At 45.5% G+C, this 18,087-nt stretch overlaps 1 protein-coding gene across 1 annotated transcript in view; it reads left to right on the forward strand.

The window, feature by feature from the left end:
• ETF1 (eukaryotic translation termination factor 1) overlaps positions 1-18,087 on the forward strand; it is a 53,506-nt gene that overhangs the window by 28,439 nt on the left and 6,980 nt on the right. The window contains exons 8-9 of the mRNA XM_040442334.1: positions 963-1,118; positions 1,214-1,278. Of these exons, the coding sequence (XP_040298268.1) occupies positions 963-1,118; positions 1,214-1,278 (221 nt within the window). The remainder of the gene's footprint in view (positions 1-962; positions 1,119-1,213; positions 1,279-18,087) is intronic.

The raw sequence follows: 18,087 nt of genomic DNA on the forward strand, positions 1-18,087 counted from the left end.
CACATTTTGGGAGCATTTATTTATTTTTATATTATTCCATTGTACTCACTCTGAGCTAAACATTTTTTTTTTCATAGTCCCTTTTTCTGTATATAGCTGAGATGCTCTAGAAGCTGCCTGTGGATTTTCTCTTTTCCATCAGTTGGGAAGCTGACAGGCTCCTTATCTCTGCTCTCTGACCTTATAAATAGCTATATGATATTATAGCTCAGTTCTTATCTTACTGATAAGAATGTGGCTAAGGATACTTTCACACTTGAGGCAAAGGATTCCGGCAGGTAGTTCCGTCTCCGAAACTGCCTGCTGGATCCGTCAAAACGTATGGCATTTGTCCGACAGATCAGGATCCTGATCCGTATGACAAATGCATTGAAATGCCAGATCAGTCTCTCCGGTGTCATCCGGGACAACGGATCTGGCATTTATTTTTTTTCTATTTTTTTTTTGCGGTCTGAGCATGCGCAGATCCAGATCCGGCATTAATGCATGTCAATGGGGAAAAATGCTGGATCTGGCATTTCGGCAAGTGTCCCGGAATTTTGGATGGAGATAAAACCGAAGCATGCTGTGGTATTATCTCCATCCTGAAAAAGGCAAAAAGACTGAACTATAGACATCCTGATGCATCCTGAACGGATTGCTCTCCATTCAGAATGCATGGGGATAAAACTGATCAGTTCTTTTCCGGTATTGAGCCCTTAGGACGGAATTCAATGCCGGAAAAGAATAACGCTAGTGTGAAAGTACCCTTAAATAAGGATTTATGACCTCAGTAGTTTAGAGATGAGGGTTATTAGATGAGTGAAAGTACCAGTCACACAGCTAAAAAACAGTTAACCCTCTGTGACAGAATGGCTCGCTATAAGTCCAATTGAAAATATGATTAGCCAAAAATGAGTAAAATGGAATCATTGCTTCCAAAGATGCACATAGCCTTTCAATTTAATTTAAATTATTTACAGGGAGATACTTTGATGAAATCAGCCAGGACACGGGGAAGTATTGTTTTGGTGTTGAAGACACACTAAAGGCATTGGAAATGGGAGCGGTCGAAATTCTGATAGTTTATGAGAACCTGGATATAATGAGATATGTCTTGCGATGTAATGGCTCAGAAGGTAATTTTTATTTATTTTTTTCTCTTTTATCAATTAAAGAAAGTTAAGTATCATGAAGCATTAATTTTAAGACTGACTTTTTTCCCCCCGTTTAGAAGACAAAGTTCTTTATCTAACACCAGAACAAGAAAAAGACAAATCCCACTTCACTGACAAAGAGGTACACATTATATAAAATAAGGATCGGGCTTCTGTTTGCTTAAAAATTGTTTGACGTTTTTGAACCGCAGATACAGTTGCAAGAAAAAGTATTTGAACCCTTTGGAATTATATTGATTTCTGCACAAATTGGTCATAAAATGTGATCTGTAGGGGTGCACCGAAATGAAAATTCTGGTCCGAAACCGAAAATTCAGTATGCCCTTGACCGAAAACCGAAACCGAAACTGCCTTTTTGCCCAAATACTTTTAAAATACTTTTTTTTTAATGATTTTATTAATAATTCTTTTTCATGAATGAAATTCATCTGTGGGTGGCGCGATCTTATGGAGAGGGGGATCTGTGGGTGGCGCGATCTTATGGAGAGGGGGATCTGTGGGTGGCGCTGTTATGGAGAGGGGGATCTGTGGGTGGCGCTGTTATGGAGAGGGGGATCTGTGGGTGGCGCTGTTATGGAGAGGGGGATCTGTGGGTGGCGCTGTTATGGAGAGGGGGATCTGTGGGTGGCGCTGTTATGGAGAGGGGGATCTGTGGGTGGCGCTGTTATGGAGAGGGGGATCTGTGCACTGTTATGTAAAGGGGATATGTGCACTGTTATGGGCATAACAGTGCACAGATCCCTTTCCCCATAACAGTGCACAGATCCCCCCTCACCATAGCAGTGCACAGATCCCCCCTCCCCATAGCAGTGCCATAGACCGATCCCCCTACCCATAACAGCCCCGGCCCTGCTGCTCACAGCATCACTCACTGCATCTTTATTTTACCTTACAATCGTGACGCTCCGGTAACAACTCTGCAGGCAGAGCGGAGGGCGGCGTAACGTCACTTACTCACGTGACGCACCTGCTCCGCCCACTTTATGAATGAAGGAGGCGGAGCAGGCGCGTCACGTGAGTAAGTGACGTTACGCCGCCCTCCGCTCTGCCTGCAGAGTTGTTAGTTACTGGAGCCTCACGATTGTAAGGTAAAATAAAGATGCAGTGACAAAGTAAACCGCCCGCCCGGCGCCCGCCCGCAGATGGTGGGTGACAAATCCCACACCCCATATTTTCGGCCGATATGTAACAATATCGGCCGAAGTGGATTAGGTGCATTTTCGGCCGATATTTTCGGCTGCCGAAATTTCGGTGCACCCCTAGTGATCTGATCTTCATCTAAGTCACAACAATAGACAATCACAGTCTGCTTAAACTAATAACACACACAGAATTAAATGTTACCATGTTTTTATTGAACACACCATGTAAACATTCACAGTGCAGGTGGAAAAAGTATGTGACCCCCTAGACTAATGACATCTCCAAGAGCTAATTGGAGTGAGGTGTCAGCCAACTGGAGTCCAATCAATGAGATGAGATTGGAGGTGTTGGTTACAGCTGCTCTGCCCTATAAAAAACACACCAGTTCTGGGTTTGCTTCTCACAAGAAGCATTGCCTGATGTGAATGATGCATCGCACAAAAGAGCTCTCAGAAGACCTATGATTAAGAATTGTTGACTTGCATAAAGCTGAAAAGGGTTATAAAAGTATCTCCAAAAGCCTTGCTGTTCATCAGTCCACGGTAAGACAAATTGTCTATAAATGGAGAAAGTTCAGCACTGCTGCTACTCTCCCTAGGAGTGGCCGTCCTGTAAAGATGACTGCAAGAGCACAGTGCAGACAGCTCAATGACATGACGAAGAATCCTAGAGTGTCGGCTAAAGACTTACAAAAGTCTCTGGCATATGCTAACATCCCTGTTAGCGAATCTGATACGTAAAACACTAAACAAGAATGGATTTCATGGGAGGATACCACAGAGGAAGCCACTGCTGTCCAAAAAAAATTAATTGCTGCACGTTTACAGTTTACACCTGGATGTTCCACAGCAGTACTAGCAAAATATTCTGTGGACAGTTGAGTTGTTTGGAAGAAACGCACAACACTATGTGTGGAGAAAAAGAGGCACAGCACACCAACATCAAAACCTCATCCCAACTGTGAAGTATGGTGGTGGGGGCATCATGGTTTGGGGCTGCTTTGCTGCGTCAGGGCCTGGACGGATTGCTATCATCGAAGGAAAAATGAATTACCAAGTTTATCAAGACATTTTGCAGGAGCACTTAAGGCCATCTGTCCACCAGCTGAAGCTCAACAGAAGATGGGTGTTGCAACAAGACAACGACCCAAAGCATAGAAGTAAATCAACAACAGAATGGCTTAAACAGAAGAAAATACGCCTTCTGGAGTGGCCCAGTCGGAGTCCTGACCTCAACCTGATTGAGATGCTGTGGCATGACCTCAAGAAAGCGATTCACACCAGACATCCCAAGAATATTGCTGAGCTGAAACAGTTCTGTAAAGAGGAATGGTCAAGAATTACTCTTGACCGTTGTGCACGTCTGATCTGCAACTACAGGAAACGTTTGGTTGAAGTTATTGCTGCCAAAGGAGGTTCAACCAGTTATTAAATCCAAGGGTTCACATACTTTTTCCACCTGCACTGTGAATGTTTACATGGGGTGTTCAATAAAAACATGGTAACATTTAATTCTTTGTGTGTTATTAGTTTAAGCAGACTGTGATTGTCTATTGTTGTGACTTAGAAGAAGATCAGATCACATTTTATGACCAATTTGTGCAGAAATCCATATCATTCCAAAGGGCTCACATACTTTTTCTTGCAACTGTATATTGTAATTAGTTTTACATCAGACCTGTTTTTGTTATGCATGCAGTCCTGTCTGTGCTCGATATGTTGTACAGCAGGAGCTGAGCAGATTGATAAATAGTTTTGTGGGAAAACTTTCAGCATCACCTGTCATTTATTCCTTTAACCCCCTTAATGACCAGTAAAATGTTTTAGTTTTTGCCTCTATTATAGCAGCCAAAACTTCAGCATATTAATTAAGGTTTAATATTTTATTTATTTTTTAGGGTACTTTCACACTAGTGTTTTTCTTTTCCGGCACAGGGGCTCAATACTGGAAAAGAACTAATCAGTTTTATCCCCTTTTAATTCTGAATGGATTGAAATATTCCGATGCTCTCCTTTGCCCTGTGCTAAATCGCGCACGGCAAAGGCATTTTCAGGCGTTCCGGTGACGAACCAGGCTCTCCATGATGCTGCCAGGAACCCCTGTGAAGTCACCGGCACTGATGGGCGGGATTTAGCACTGCCCTAGCCAGTAAAACGGCAAGAGCAGCGCTAAAGCCCGCCATCAGAGCCGGTGACGTAATTGAACACACTGCTGGGCGGATGTTTCCGCCCGGCAATGTGTTATTGAAAACAAAAGAACCCGTGCCCTGCGCGATCTAGCACAGGGCAAGGGAGCGCATCGGAGCATGAGATGCTCCGATGCTAGCCTCAGGGGGACTGCCTGGGTGAAAATAAGGGTTTGTCCGGGTTCAGCTCTGAACCTGGACAACCCCTTTAAGGGCGCATTCACACGACTATGTATTTTGCAGTCCGCAAATACGTGTGACATCATCTGGTTTTTGTGGGCACGTTTTAACAATGCCTATTCTTGCCTGCAAAACGGACAAGAATAGAATATGTCCTATCTGTTTTGCAGGACTGTGGAATGGACATACTTAAGTGTGCTGTCCGCATTTTTTGCGGCCCCATTGAAATGAATCGATCCGCATCCACTCAGCAAAAAATGCAGGGCAAAAATACAGTTGTGTGAATGGGGCCTTCTCTTTGCCTTCTCACCTTCCTGTGAAATGCTATCGGTACATAACTGAGGGGTTATCGGTGGTTGTATACACACGTGTTCCCAATGCTGTCCGTCACTGACAACCCCTCACCACTGTACCGATGGCTGTACACAGGAGGTGGGAAATGCAAAGATATAAATGTATACTTTTTTTTTTTTTTTTTTTTTTTGAGGAATCTCTTTTCCATTGTAGGGTGAAAAAATAAAATAAAAATCTATCTTCCTACCTACTTTATCAGTTTCTCTAGAACATGATGCTGTCATAGCATTTTGTTTTGACAGGTCCTTTCTAACTCATCACACCCTCTGAGTGGATTCCTCTCATCCTGTGCCTGTATATATGGCAAAGCTGAGAACATGAATGATCAGCTTATTGTGACTGCTGCCAGTATGAAAACTGTAATAAAGTAATATAGTAACATAGTACATAAGTACATAATATGGCGAGATTATGTGGATAGTGACATAAAATATTAAACCTCAAACGTGAGCATGTAGAGGTATCTCCCGGGAAAAGAGAACCATTTGCTAGCAAAGCCAAATATCCCTCCATAAACCGCAGTTTCAGGGTGATGTCCACTCATCAACATGTAGTCGGAGTGTGGCTCTCCCTAAGGGTCCATTCACACGACCATATCGGTTTTAGCGGACCATAAATTACCGATCCGCTAAACACTGATACTGGCCTGTGTGTGTTCTGCATTTTGCAGATCGGAACGTCCTTTCCTGACAAGAATGGGATATGTTCTGTGGAACGGATGTGTGGGTATGGACTGCACAGAGTGTGCCCTCCATATCTTTTGCGGCCCTATTGAAATGAGTGGGTGCGCATCCCAGGGGAGAGCTGTGAGCTCATGATTATGGAGACTCGTTCGGCATGAGCTGTTTAGCACAAGATTTTAGCAAAGTGGCTAGGTGAATTAAAGAAAGTGACCCTGCATTTTGCTAAGGGGATCTGTCACTAGTTTATAGACACCATAAAAATGGTGACAGACTACCTTTAAACAGACCAGCTCTCTGTTCTATATTGACTCATAGGGAACCACTTCTGGAAGGTGGCGTTCTGGTTCTTTCCCTGGGAGATACCTACTAATGGAGCTTTGCCATGCCTAGGGTGCTGGCTGTCCTTTTAAAGGATAACTGTCACATTTAGACCCTAATTTCAATTTTCATATGTGTAGTTACTAATAACATGATATTCCAGAATCAGTTACTATTAGACTGACTTACCCCATATTTAATAAGATTCAGCCCTTAGCAACCAGTCTGCATAAAACGGCAATTTCACTATTCAGTTAAGATGGCCGCCACTGCCCTCACCCTGAGGCTAATCCCGCCTGCCCTCATTAGCCAGTAACAATAGCCCTCCAAAAGTGTCAGTAACCAGAGCCCTCCCCCTAAAGGGTTAATCTCCTGCAGCACAAAGGGGTCCTCTTACCACATGTTGCTTTCATTTATACACTGAGCAGACGGCAGATCTCCCTTCCCTGTTGTGTGCTGCACCAACTCTGCATTCTCCAAGTCTGCTGAGTGAGGGAGCGTCTGCCAAGCGCAGGGACAGGGAGAAGTGCACACAGCCCAGGCACTGTTATCAGCTGCTGGGGAGGACCTGGCTTTAATCATTTACTTACAGTCCCTGGCTGTCAGTACTCCGTCTCGGACCATGCCTAGCAACCCTATTTTAAGCACAGGTAAAAGTAGGCAGTACAGGGAACAAAAATGTGGAATTAAGGGGTAATTGAATACACAGTGAAAAGTTGAAATAGGGCCACCAAGGTGACATTAATCACCACAATCCAATACTCCAAAAAAATAAAAATACGACAGTTATCCTTTAAGAGACCAGCTGTAGGCAATTTATCAAGGGTAATATTTAAAGTCAGTTTTGCTTAAGTCTGCATTGGCTTACTCTGCGCAAAATGTATCAAACGTTGCACGATATTCTTTGAATTTGGTGCATTTTTAATAGAATTGGGACGAAGCTAAGTGACCTAGCTAACCACACCACTTTTCCACCCATAATACAGAACTGAAGTGAGTGGTGTAAAAATGCAGTAAAGTTTTGTGTACAGTTAAGCCCAAAAAGTTGCAAAGATCCTATTCTGCAACTTTGAAGTAAAAATGGAGTGCAGGGTGTGATAAATCCTCCATAGTTCTAACACAGTAACTGGTTTAAAGGGGTTTTCTGGGTAAGGATCTGACTCCTAAAGGTCTATGGTGCTTTTATAAGTGCTGTCCCATTCCTAGTTTACCAGGAACAGCTCTGGACATCTTGTAATGACTGTGCCTGTTACAACAACTCCCTCCCATTCTGAGCAACAGGAAACTTCAGTACCAGGCAGAGCACTACTAAATGTACAGAGCTGTGTGTGGTATACAAAGAATCGGGCGCAGTGCAGGAGCACCATACATGTCCTTCAGCTGATGAGTGGTGATGCCTGCCCATCTTATATTGATGACTTCTAAGTATAGACCATCAGTGTCAAAGTGGGAATACTTTAAAGGGGTTGTCTCACTTCAGTGAATAGATTTTATTATGTAGAGGAAGATAATACAACTTACTAATGTATTGCGATTGTCCATATTGCTTCCTTTGCTGGCTGGATTACTGTTTCCATCACATTTTACACTGCTGGTTTCCATGGTTATGACCACCCTGCAATCCATCAGTGGTGGTTGTGTTTCCACACAATGGGTAAAAGCGCCCTCCTCTCTGGTGGCTGGGGCTGTGGGAGCTCACATAGGTTGGTGCTTTTTCCTATAGTGTGGAAGCATGGCCACCGTTGACTGACTGTATGCAGGAAACGAGCAGTGTATAACACATGTGATGGAAAACAAATCCAGCCAGCAAAGTCGATAAGGCTACTCTCCAGGACGTCCTACATGACAGCACTACATGGAGGATGTCCCCCCGCCCACTATTGGGACAGGAAACAGAGAGGTTAAAAGCTCCCCCACCCACTTCCACCACTGTTTTTTCCTGTCCCAATAATGGACGCGGCAGAGAGAGGATCTCTCCTTTTTATATTTTTAATTTTTTCTTGTCTCGCCTGGCTAATACCCCTAAACTGGAGGTCCCTTAGCCTCCCAGACCTTTCCAGTACCTGTGGGTCATGCGGCTCACTTCTGGAGCGGAGTCCTAGGGGCTTGGATACGGTAGCCGCAACCCCGCCGGGGCTCTGGGCTGCTTGGTGCCTTCTCCCCGGGATCTCAGAGGCCGCGCAGGAACCGGAGCGTCTTCTGTCGCTTCCAGCCTTCTGCGCTGAGCCGGAAGTGACGTAAGGATGCCGGGAAGAGGTGCGCATGCGCGTAACCTCAGACACTGGATCCAGTATGGCGGCGCCCTACGATCGATCCCACGGCGAGGGATGCTGGAGGCCGGGAGTTCTGGCCTTGCGTCCCATCCGGTGCCTCTTTGAGCAGGTATTGGAAGGAGAAATGGGAGGAGCATCTACGTCAGGAGGGGGTAAGTGCCAGTGGCATTTTAAATTCTGTTGGGGCTAGTGAGTGTTCCTCGCTCATGGATTCCTCCGGTATGAGAGAGCAGTCGCCAGACCCTCCTGCCCAGGGACATGTGACTAATCCAAAGAAGGAAAAATGGTAGGATTAGGGAAACATTATCGCCTTCTTATTCTATCATCATGTCTCTTAGGGAGAAAGATCCTACCCTCAAGGTGGAAAGTAAAAAGAAGCCTAAAAGATGCGCTATCTGCAGCAAAAGGCTTCAGCATTCATGTGCAAAGAAACTTTGTGTGGAATGTATTAATAAGATGATGAAAGAGGAACAGCCGTCCCTACTAACGGACCTTAGAGCTATTATTAAAGAAGAAATTAAGGCTGAGTTCACACGGGCGTTGCGGGAAAAGGTGCGGGTGCGTTGTGGGAACATGCACGATTTTTCCGCGCGAGTGCAAATTATTGTAATGCGTTTTGCACGCGCGTGAGAAAAATCGGCATATTTGGTACCTGAACTTCTTCACAGAAGTTCGGGCTTGGGATCGGTGTTCTGTAGATTGTAATATTTTCCCTTATAACATGGTTATAAGGGAAAATAATGGCATTCTGAATACAGAATGCATAGTAAAATAGCGCTGGAGGGGTTAAAAATAAAAAAAATAACTCTCCTTAATCCACTTGCTCGCGCAGCCCGGCATCTCTTCCTGTCTTCATCTTAGCTGTGTGCAGGAAAATGACCTGTGGTGACGTCACTCCGGTCGTCACATGGTCCGTCACATGATCTTTTACCATGGTGATGGATCATGTGATGACCGAAGTGACGTCACCACAGGTCCTTTTCCTGCACACAGCAAAGAAGACAGAAGAGAAGCCGGGCTGCGCGAGCAAGCGGATTAATGTGAGTTAAATTTATTTTTTTTAACCCCTCCAGCGCTATTTTACTAAGCATTCTATATTCAGAATGTGCTATTATTTTCCCTTATAACCATGTTATAAGGGAAAATAATAATGATCGGGTCTCCATCCTGATAGTCTCCTAGCAACCGTGCGTGAAAATCGCTCCGCATTAGCTTGCGGATGCTTGCGATTTTCACGCAGCCCCATTCACTTCTATGGGGTCTGCGTTGCGTGGAAAACACACAATATAGAGCATGCTGCGATTTTCACGCAACGCATAAGTGATGCGTGAAAATCACAGCTCATGTGCACAGCCCCATAGAAATGAATGGGTCCAGATTCAATGCGGGTGCAACGCGTTCACCTCCCGCATTGCACCCGCGCGGAATACTCGCCCGTGTGAACTCAGCCTAAAGCGTCTGTTTCCTCCTTGATAATGCCTAAGGTGGCTGAACAAACTACGGGTATAAAAAGTCCTAGAGAGGCCTTAGATTCAGACCCAGAGGTTATAGAGGTGGAATTTTCGGATGAGGAAGAAGAATCCTTGCCTTCTTCATCCCACGAAGAGAAGCGTAAATACTGTTTCTCAACTGAAGACATGGATTCTCTTCTGTCCGCAGTAAGGCAAACTATGGATATCTCGGACGAATCGACAAAAAGATCCATTCAGGAGGAGATGTTTGCCGGCCTAATTACAAAAAAGAGAAAGGTTTTTCCCTTGAATTCTAGTTTAAAACAGATGATCCTGGAAGGAGTGGGAAGATGTAGAAAAGAGGCTTTTTATTCCCAGGGAATTCAAAAGTCGCTTATCCTTTGACAAAGAGGATACTAAACTATGGGAAGAAATCCCAAAAATAGACTCCCCAGTCGCCAGGGTAGCTAAAAAAAACTGCGATCCTATTTGAGGACTCTTCCCAACTGAAAGACCACATGGACCGCAAAGCTGATGGTCTCCTGAGAAAATCTTGGGAGTCTTCTGCGGCCTTAATTTCAACCAACGTCGGAGCTAAATCAGTTGCTAGATCCATGTTGATGTGGTTATCTCAGCTGTAGAATCATTTGTCAATGGGAACTCCCAGGGAAGACATTCTGGAGACTATCCCGCTCCTAAAGATGGCAACTGCCTTTACAGCGGACGCCTCGGCTGAATCAGTCAGGTTCGCAGCTAAAAACTGAGTCCTTCTGAACACGGCAAGAAGAGCTCTGTGGTTGAAAAACTGGTCTGGCGATCTTACCACAAAAAATAAATTGTGTGCAATTCCGTTTTCAGGATCAAATGTTTTTGTGCTTAGCTTGGATAAAATTCTTGAGAAAGCCTCAGATTAAAAAAAATAGGGTTTCCAGAAACGAAAACGAAGAAAACACATTTTTTCCCTACGCCTCCACAACGGCAGTAAACATGGAGAGATTATCCCGCCTTCTCAGGGACAGGAAACAGCTTTGTGGATCAGCCCATATAAGGCCCCCTCCCTCTTACCTCTCCAGTTGTTTTCCTGTCCCTCAGAAGGTCAGGACTTGCCGGATCAGTCACGCGCCCAGCCTTTTCGGTTTGTTATCCCGGCTCTGGCCGGAGGGCTGAGGCAGGGGATAGGGTCGCGGAACTCTGCAAGAAGTTCCTCCTTCCCTGTGGTTTAAGCCCAGCGTTGCTGGCCACCCCGGGCTTTGGACCCGCGTCCAGTGCGGACCGGCCCTGTTTCTGCGAGCCGGGGGAGCGTTCCTGGGCCTGGGAGCGCTCCCCACACATTTCCCCTATGCGCGCGCGCCGGCAGTTGAATTCTATGTGACGTCGGAGGCCGGCGCGTGACGCGGGGGGGGGGGCGGAGCATAATGTCGTCATCAGTGGGAACCAGGAAGTAAAGGAGCGCGGCTGCCGGCGTTCCAGGCAGCTCCTGCGCTCTTCTCCCGAGAATGTCCCAGCAAGCTGACGATTCGCCCAGGCGGCCCACAGATTCCTCCAGGCCCTCTAGCCCGGTAAGCCTCCTCCCATTACTAAATAACAGGGTGCCTTATCCTGTATGGGGGTCTCCTTGGTGGTGGTTCTTTACCCTTCTCTTTAGAGACTAAGGATAAAACTTTCCTCTCCAATTTTGTGTCTCTCAGGGTAAAGAATCCTCAAAAAAGGATCCACCCTTGAAGAAAAAATGCGTAATGTGCAAGAAATCGCTATCTGGTACATACAAGATCTATGTGCCAAAAGTGTTGTGACAAGGTTGTGTCAGAGGAGACCCCATCTTTAATTGAAAGTCTGAAAACCATAATCAGAGAAGAAGTGGGTGCAGCTGTAGAAGCTAAGTTATCTACATTGTCTCCCAGACCATCTACCTCAGGAGCCATAGTCTCTAATGTGCAGGACTCTGACCTGGATGAAGGTGAAATTTCCTCTGGGTCTGACTCGGATATTTCAGATCAAGCAGGCGGTAAACCTCTCTGTTCAGTTGAGGAGACGAATTCCCTACTGAAAACCATTAGGGCTACAATAAGCCTGGAAGAGCCCAGAGAACCCCTTTCAGTACAGGACCAATTGTTTGCTGGATTAGGGGACAAGAAAAAACGAGTCTTTCCCGTCCACCCTAACATCCGGGCTTTAATACACTCAGAATGGAGAGACCCTGAGAAAAAACAATCCGCCTCTAAGTGGTTAAAGAGACCCTTTCGCGGAAGAAGATTCTGTGGCCTGGGATAAGACCCCTAAAGTAGATGCCCCAGTAGCAGGAATCTCCAAAAAAACTGCCCTTCCATTTGAAGACCTCGGCCTTCTGAAAGATCCGATGGACAAAAGATGTGAAAACCTCCTTAAAAAGATGTGGGAATCCTCTACGGCCACTCTAAGACCAGGGATATCTGCAACTTATACGGCGAGAACCCTGGGCCTTTGGTTGGGACAGTTGGAGGAACATCTAGAGTCAGGCACTCCACGAGAAGAAATCCTAGCTTCTATACCTATGCTAAAACAGGCCGCTAATTTTATGGCAGACGCGTCAGCAGACATAGTGAAGCTTTCAGCCAGATCTGCTGCCCTCTCTAACTCTGCTAGAAGAGCAGTATGGTTACGCACCTGGTCCGGTGACACAGCCTCCAAGAACAAGCTGTGCACTCTGCCATGTGAGGGAGATAGGGTGTTCGGTACGGCCTTGGACGACATTCTAGAGAAAGCTTCAGATAGAAAAAAGGGCTTTCCTACAGAATCAAAATTTTTTCAACAAAGGCGGTCCTTTCGGTCCCAGAACCGGGGTAGGCCGGACCAAAACAGAAGGGACACTAGACCAGCCTGGCAGTCCAATAGGGGTAAAGGCAGAGGGTTCCTGTTTAACCCTGACAAATCGGCCCACACCTCTACTCAATGACGCCCAAAGCGTAGTGGGAGGAAGACTGTCCCAATTCTATCCTGCCTGGGTAAATATCCAGGCCTCTCCATGGGTTCTGTCAGTCATAAAAAAGGGGTACAGTCTAGAGTTAAAAACCTGCCCACCAGACAGATATATGGAGAACCCTCGTCCGGGGGAGATAAGCCAACAAACTACACCCTCCCTCCTGCAGAGGAATGTAAAGATCTTGTCGGGCAACTCTACAACAGTGGAGTACCTGAACAAACAGGGCGGCACAAGAAAGCTATCGCTAGCCCTGGTGGTGAGAAAAATCTTCAGTTGGGCAGAAAAGAATATTCAGTCCCTTTCAGCAGCCCATGTGAGAGGGAAAGAGAATCAGGTGGCGGATTTCCTCAGCCGGGACCAGCTAAACGCAGGAGAGTGGATACTAAACCCTCAGGTATTCAAGCAGATCTGTTCCAGGTGGGGAACGCCGAAGATCGACCTGTTCGCCAGAAGAAAAAACAAACATGTTCCGAATTTCTACTCTCTGGCAGTGGAAGATCAACCCTTAAAGGTGGATGCGCTCTCGGTACCCTGGCCACCAGTCCTGTTATATGCATTCCCACCATTCTCCCTCATACAGCGGGTCATAGCAAAGATTTTGGAAGAAAGAGTACGAATCATCCTGATCACTCCATTTTGGCCCCGCAGATCATGGTTTCCGATCCTGAAGATTCTAGCAGGAGAAGAATTCTGGATCCTCCCTCCTCGCCCAGACCTTCTACTTCAGGGTCCGGTTTCTCATCCTCAAGTCACCCAACTCCGTCTGACGGCCTGGAGGCTGAAAGAAACATCCTGAGGAAAAAAGGTTTCTCCGGGAAAGTGATCTCCACCTTACTTCTTAGTAGGAAACCGGTCACCTCGAAAATATATCTAAGGGCCTGGAAATCCTTTCTGCTCTTCGGGAAGGATAAATACGACCCGTCAGGAGAACCTCAGATGTCCCTCATACTGGACTTTCTCCAAGCAGGGTTGGATAAAGGCCTCGCAGTAAGTACACTAAAAGTTCAGATAGCAGCCTTGAGTGTATTTATGGACTGTAAACTGGCTAACATGGAAATAATAAAAAGGTTTTTTAAGGCGGCCGTCAGGATTCGCCCTAGGTTAAGATCCCTAGTGCCTCCTTGGGACTTAAGCTTGGTACTGTCCAAGCTTATGTACCCTCCATTTGAGCCAATCACAGATATACCCTTAAGAATTCTTACTCTTAAGACATCATTCCTGCTAGCCATCACTACGGCCAGAAGAGTAGGCGAAATACAAGCCTTTTCTATCCTGCCTCCATACCTTTCCATTTCAGACGACAGGATCACGCTAAAACATGCTCCAGAATTCCTTCCGAAGGTAGTCTCAAAATTTCACTGCCAACAGGAAATTATCCTTCCCTCCTTTTGTTCTCAGGCAAAGAACGAAAAAGAGAGACTTCTTCATAACCTGGACGTCAGGAGATGTGTCCTCCAATACCTGGAAGCCACTAAGGAGATTAGGAAGACTAATCAACTTCTAATTCAATACCTGGGCATGTTGAAGGGAAAAGCGGCCAGCAAGACTTCAATATCAAGATGGATCAAGTCCTGTATCTATCTAGCCTACCAGACAGAGGGTGTTCCTCCTCCACCGTTTCTCAAAGCTCACTCTACCAGGGCCCTAGCCACATCCTGGGCCGAGGGTGCTTCAGCTTCCTTAGAGGACATTTGCCGTGCAGCCACATGGTCCAATCCATGTACATTTTTTAGACATTACAGATTAGATGTTTCTGCAAATAGGGATTTAGCCTTTGGGCGGAGGGTCCTATCTGCAGTTGTCCCACCCTAGGCTGTTATCCTATGTTACTTCCTCCATGTTTACTGCCGTTGTGGAGGCGTAGGGAAAAGACTTACATTACTCTTACCGGTAATCGTTTTTTCCCTTTAGCCTCCACAACGGCAGGAGGAATTCCCCCCCTAAAAAAAAAAAAAAAAAAATCTACTATATATAGATATACATTATTTAATACGTATAAATACTTATGTGTATATTCTATTGATGAAATATATGTTCTTCTAAGTTAGAGCAGACTGGCTCTGATATTTGTTACTTTGTTCTTTATTAAACCTTCCTTGCATTTATCTCTGAGTACTAGGTTACTAACTGGAGAGGTAAGAGGGAGGGGGCCTTATATGGGCTGATCCACAAAGCTGTTTCCTGTCCCTGAGAAGGCGGGATAATCTCTCCATGTTTACTGCCGTTGTGGAGGCTAAAGGGAAAAAACGATTACCGGTAAGAGTAATGTAAGTCTTTTTTCGTAAGAAATTCCAGCCTAAAAACCAAACCTATAAGGATAAAGGGAAATCGGGAAGGTGGTCCTATCCAAAAGGGGGTAAAGGTAGAGGATTTTTGCTTAACCCCAACACTTCCCAGGACAAACAATGACACCAGGCCAGTCGGGGGGAGATTAAAATTTTTTTCTCCCAGCATGGAGCCAAATAACGAAAAATCCGTGGGTGCTCCAAATTATTCAGGAAGGATACCAGATAGAATTTTTATCACCACCTCAACAAAAATTTGTGCTGACAGGGTACGGAGAAGGTACATCACAAGCAAATCTATTAAAAGACGTTGTGAAATTGAGAAATCTAGGCGCGGTGACTCGCGTCCCTGTAGATCAGTAAGGCAGGGGCTACTATTCAAGACTATTCCTGGTCAAAAAAACAGATGGTTCATTCAGAACTATAATCAACTTAAAACCCCTAAACGTCTTCATAAAGTATCGCCGCTTCAAGATGGAGTCTGTAAAATCAGCTACACCCCTCATCTCTCAGGGAGCGGTAATGTGCACCTTGGACTTAAAGGATGCTTTTTACCATGTACCAATACATCCGGACCACCAAAAATTCTGAAGATTTGCGATAAGAGAAGCAGGGAAAGTAAATAACTATCAATTTCAATGTCTGCCCTTTGGAATATCATCGGCCCCTCGGGTGTTTACGAAGCTGGTAATAGAGATAGTGGCTTTTCTCAGATTGAAGGGAATAAAGATTGTACCTTACTTAGACGATCTTCTCCTAACCGCAGACTCTGTGGAAGTACTAATGGAGCAAACGCAGACGACAATATCCCTCTTACAGGACCTAGGCTGGATCCTGAATTGGGAAAAATCAGACCTAGTACCAGAAACCGGGAACATTTTCCTAGGAACGATGCTAGATTCGAATTTACAGAGATCTTTCCTTCCAGTTCAAAAACAACAGAACCTTGTCAGGAGATTAAATGCGTTTCAGAAGAAATCCGTGTGCACCATCAGAGAGGCCATGAGCATTCTGGGACTAATGACAGCTTGTATCTTCATGGTACCGTGGAGTCAACACCACACAAGAGTCTTACAGAAAATAATCCTAGCGGTCTGGGACGGAGACCATCGATCCATAGACCGGAAAATCCTTATAAAAGAAGATGCTTGGAGATCTCTGGATTTGTTGAAAATAACAGACCACCTATCAAAAAGAGTCTCCTGGAATCTAAGTCCGTATATTGTAGTGACAACTGATGCCAGCCAACAAGGATAGGCTGCAAAGGTTGGAATCTACTACTTCCAGGGAACCTGGAACCAGACCATAAAAAACAGATCTTCACATTTCAGAGAGCTTCAAGCAGTTTGGGAGACGCTCAGAGTCAGGATCTCCTGAGCGGTCAAAATATAAGAATTCTATCAGACAATATGACAGCGGTGTCCTTCCTCAAACATCAGGGGGGAACAAAATATCCCCTCCTTCAGAATCTGGCAAACAAAATTTTTTTCCTGGGCAGAAGAGAATGTGCTGTCAATCTCAGCGGTACACCTACAGGGCCCAAAAAAACAGTCGGCAGATTTCCTCAGCAGACATTTTGTAGATCCAAACGAATGGACTCTAAACAGACAAGTGTTTCTAGAACTGACATCAACATGGGGGATATCCCGAGAGATCTCTTCGCATCAAGGGAGAGATCTCTTCGCATCCCGAAATCCAGCTGACCATCCCACAGCGGTAGACTCTTTATCCCAGCCCTGGAACATGAAGCTAGCTTAGGAGTTTCCTCCTTTCCCCTTAATTTCAATAGCCCTAAGGAAGATCAGCAGGGAATCATCCAGAGGGATCTTCATAGCCCCCTTTTGGCCAAAACAAGCCTGGTTCCCGGTTCTGTCCTCACTAAGCCAGGAAAATCCGATTCCTCTCCCCCTCAGGCCAGACCTGCTGTATCAGGGTTTAATCTGGAATCCGGAAATAACCAAACTAAAATTAACGGCATGGCTTCTGAAAGGGACTTATTGAAATTACAGGGATTCTCAGACAAAGTAATATCCACCATTCAGAGGGGCCATAAACAGGTTACATCTGCTATTTATAATAAAATTTGGAAAAAATTCTGCTCCTGGATGACGCTGAGAGAAAAAAAATCCTCTACTCCCGAGTCTAGGAGATGTTCTAGATTTTCTCCAAGAAGGGTTCAATATGGGTCTTAAACCCAGTACCCTTAAAGAGGACCTTTCACCATAATAAAACCTCTAAACTAACTATACAGACGCGTAGAGCGGTGCCCAGGGATCCCCCTGCACTTACTGTTATACCCGGGCGCCGCTCCGTTCGCCCTGTATAGCCTCCGGTATCTTCATAGTTAGGCTCCACCCAGGGGAACCTGCCAGCGTCTCATTCTGCCATGCTGTAGCGCTGGCCAATCGCAGTGCTCAGCTCATAGCCTGAGACAAAAAAAAAAACACCTCAGGCTATGAGCAGAGCGCTGTGATTGGCCAGCGCTACAGCATAGGAGAAAGAGACTGCGTCAGGTTCCCCTGGGTGGAGCCTAACTATGAAGATACCGGAGGCTATAACCGGAGAACGGAGCGGCGCCCGGGGATAACGGTAAGTGCAGGGAGATCCCTGGGCGCCGCTCTACACGTCTGTATAGTTAGTTTAGAGGTTTTATTATGGTGAAAGGTCCTCTTTAAGGTTCAGATAGCAGCCTTAAGCTGGTTCCTAAATTACTCTTTCAGAAAATCGATGGGTAAACAGGTTTTTAAAGGCAATGACACGGATTAGACCAACACTAAAGTCCCCGGTTCCACCTTGGGATCTGTCGCTAGTTCTCAATGCCTTAATAAAGCCACCCTTTGAACCTTTACATGAAAGCAGTTTAAGAAACTTAACCTTGAAAATGATGATTCTAGTAGCTATCACATCAGCTCGTAGACTAGGGGAAGTCCAAGCTCTTACCATCCGTGAGCCATACCTTACAATCTGTGAAGATAGTCATACTAAGACTAGACCCATCTTTTATACCTTAAGTGGTTTCTTCCTTTCACCTTAATCAGGAAATAGTACTACCAACCTTCTACACAGATCCAAAAACCGAAAAGGAGTTCCATCTTCTAG

Source organism: Bufo bufo, chromosome 1 (assembly GCF_905171765.1).
Source record: "Bufo bufo chromosome 1, aBufBuf1.1, whole genome shotgun sequence".
Lineage (NCBI taxonomy): Eukaryota > Metazoa > Chordata > Amphibia > Anura > Bufonidae > Bufo > Bufo bufo.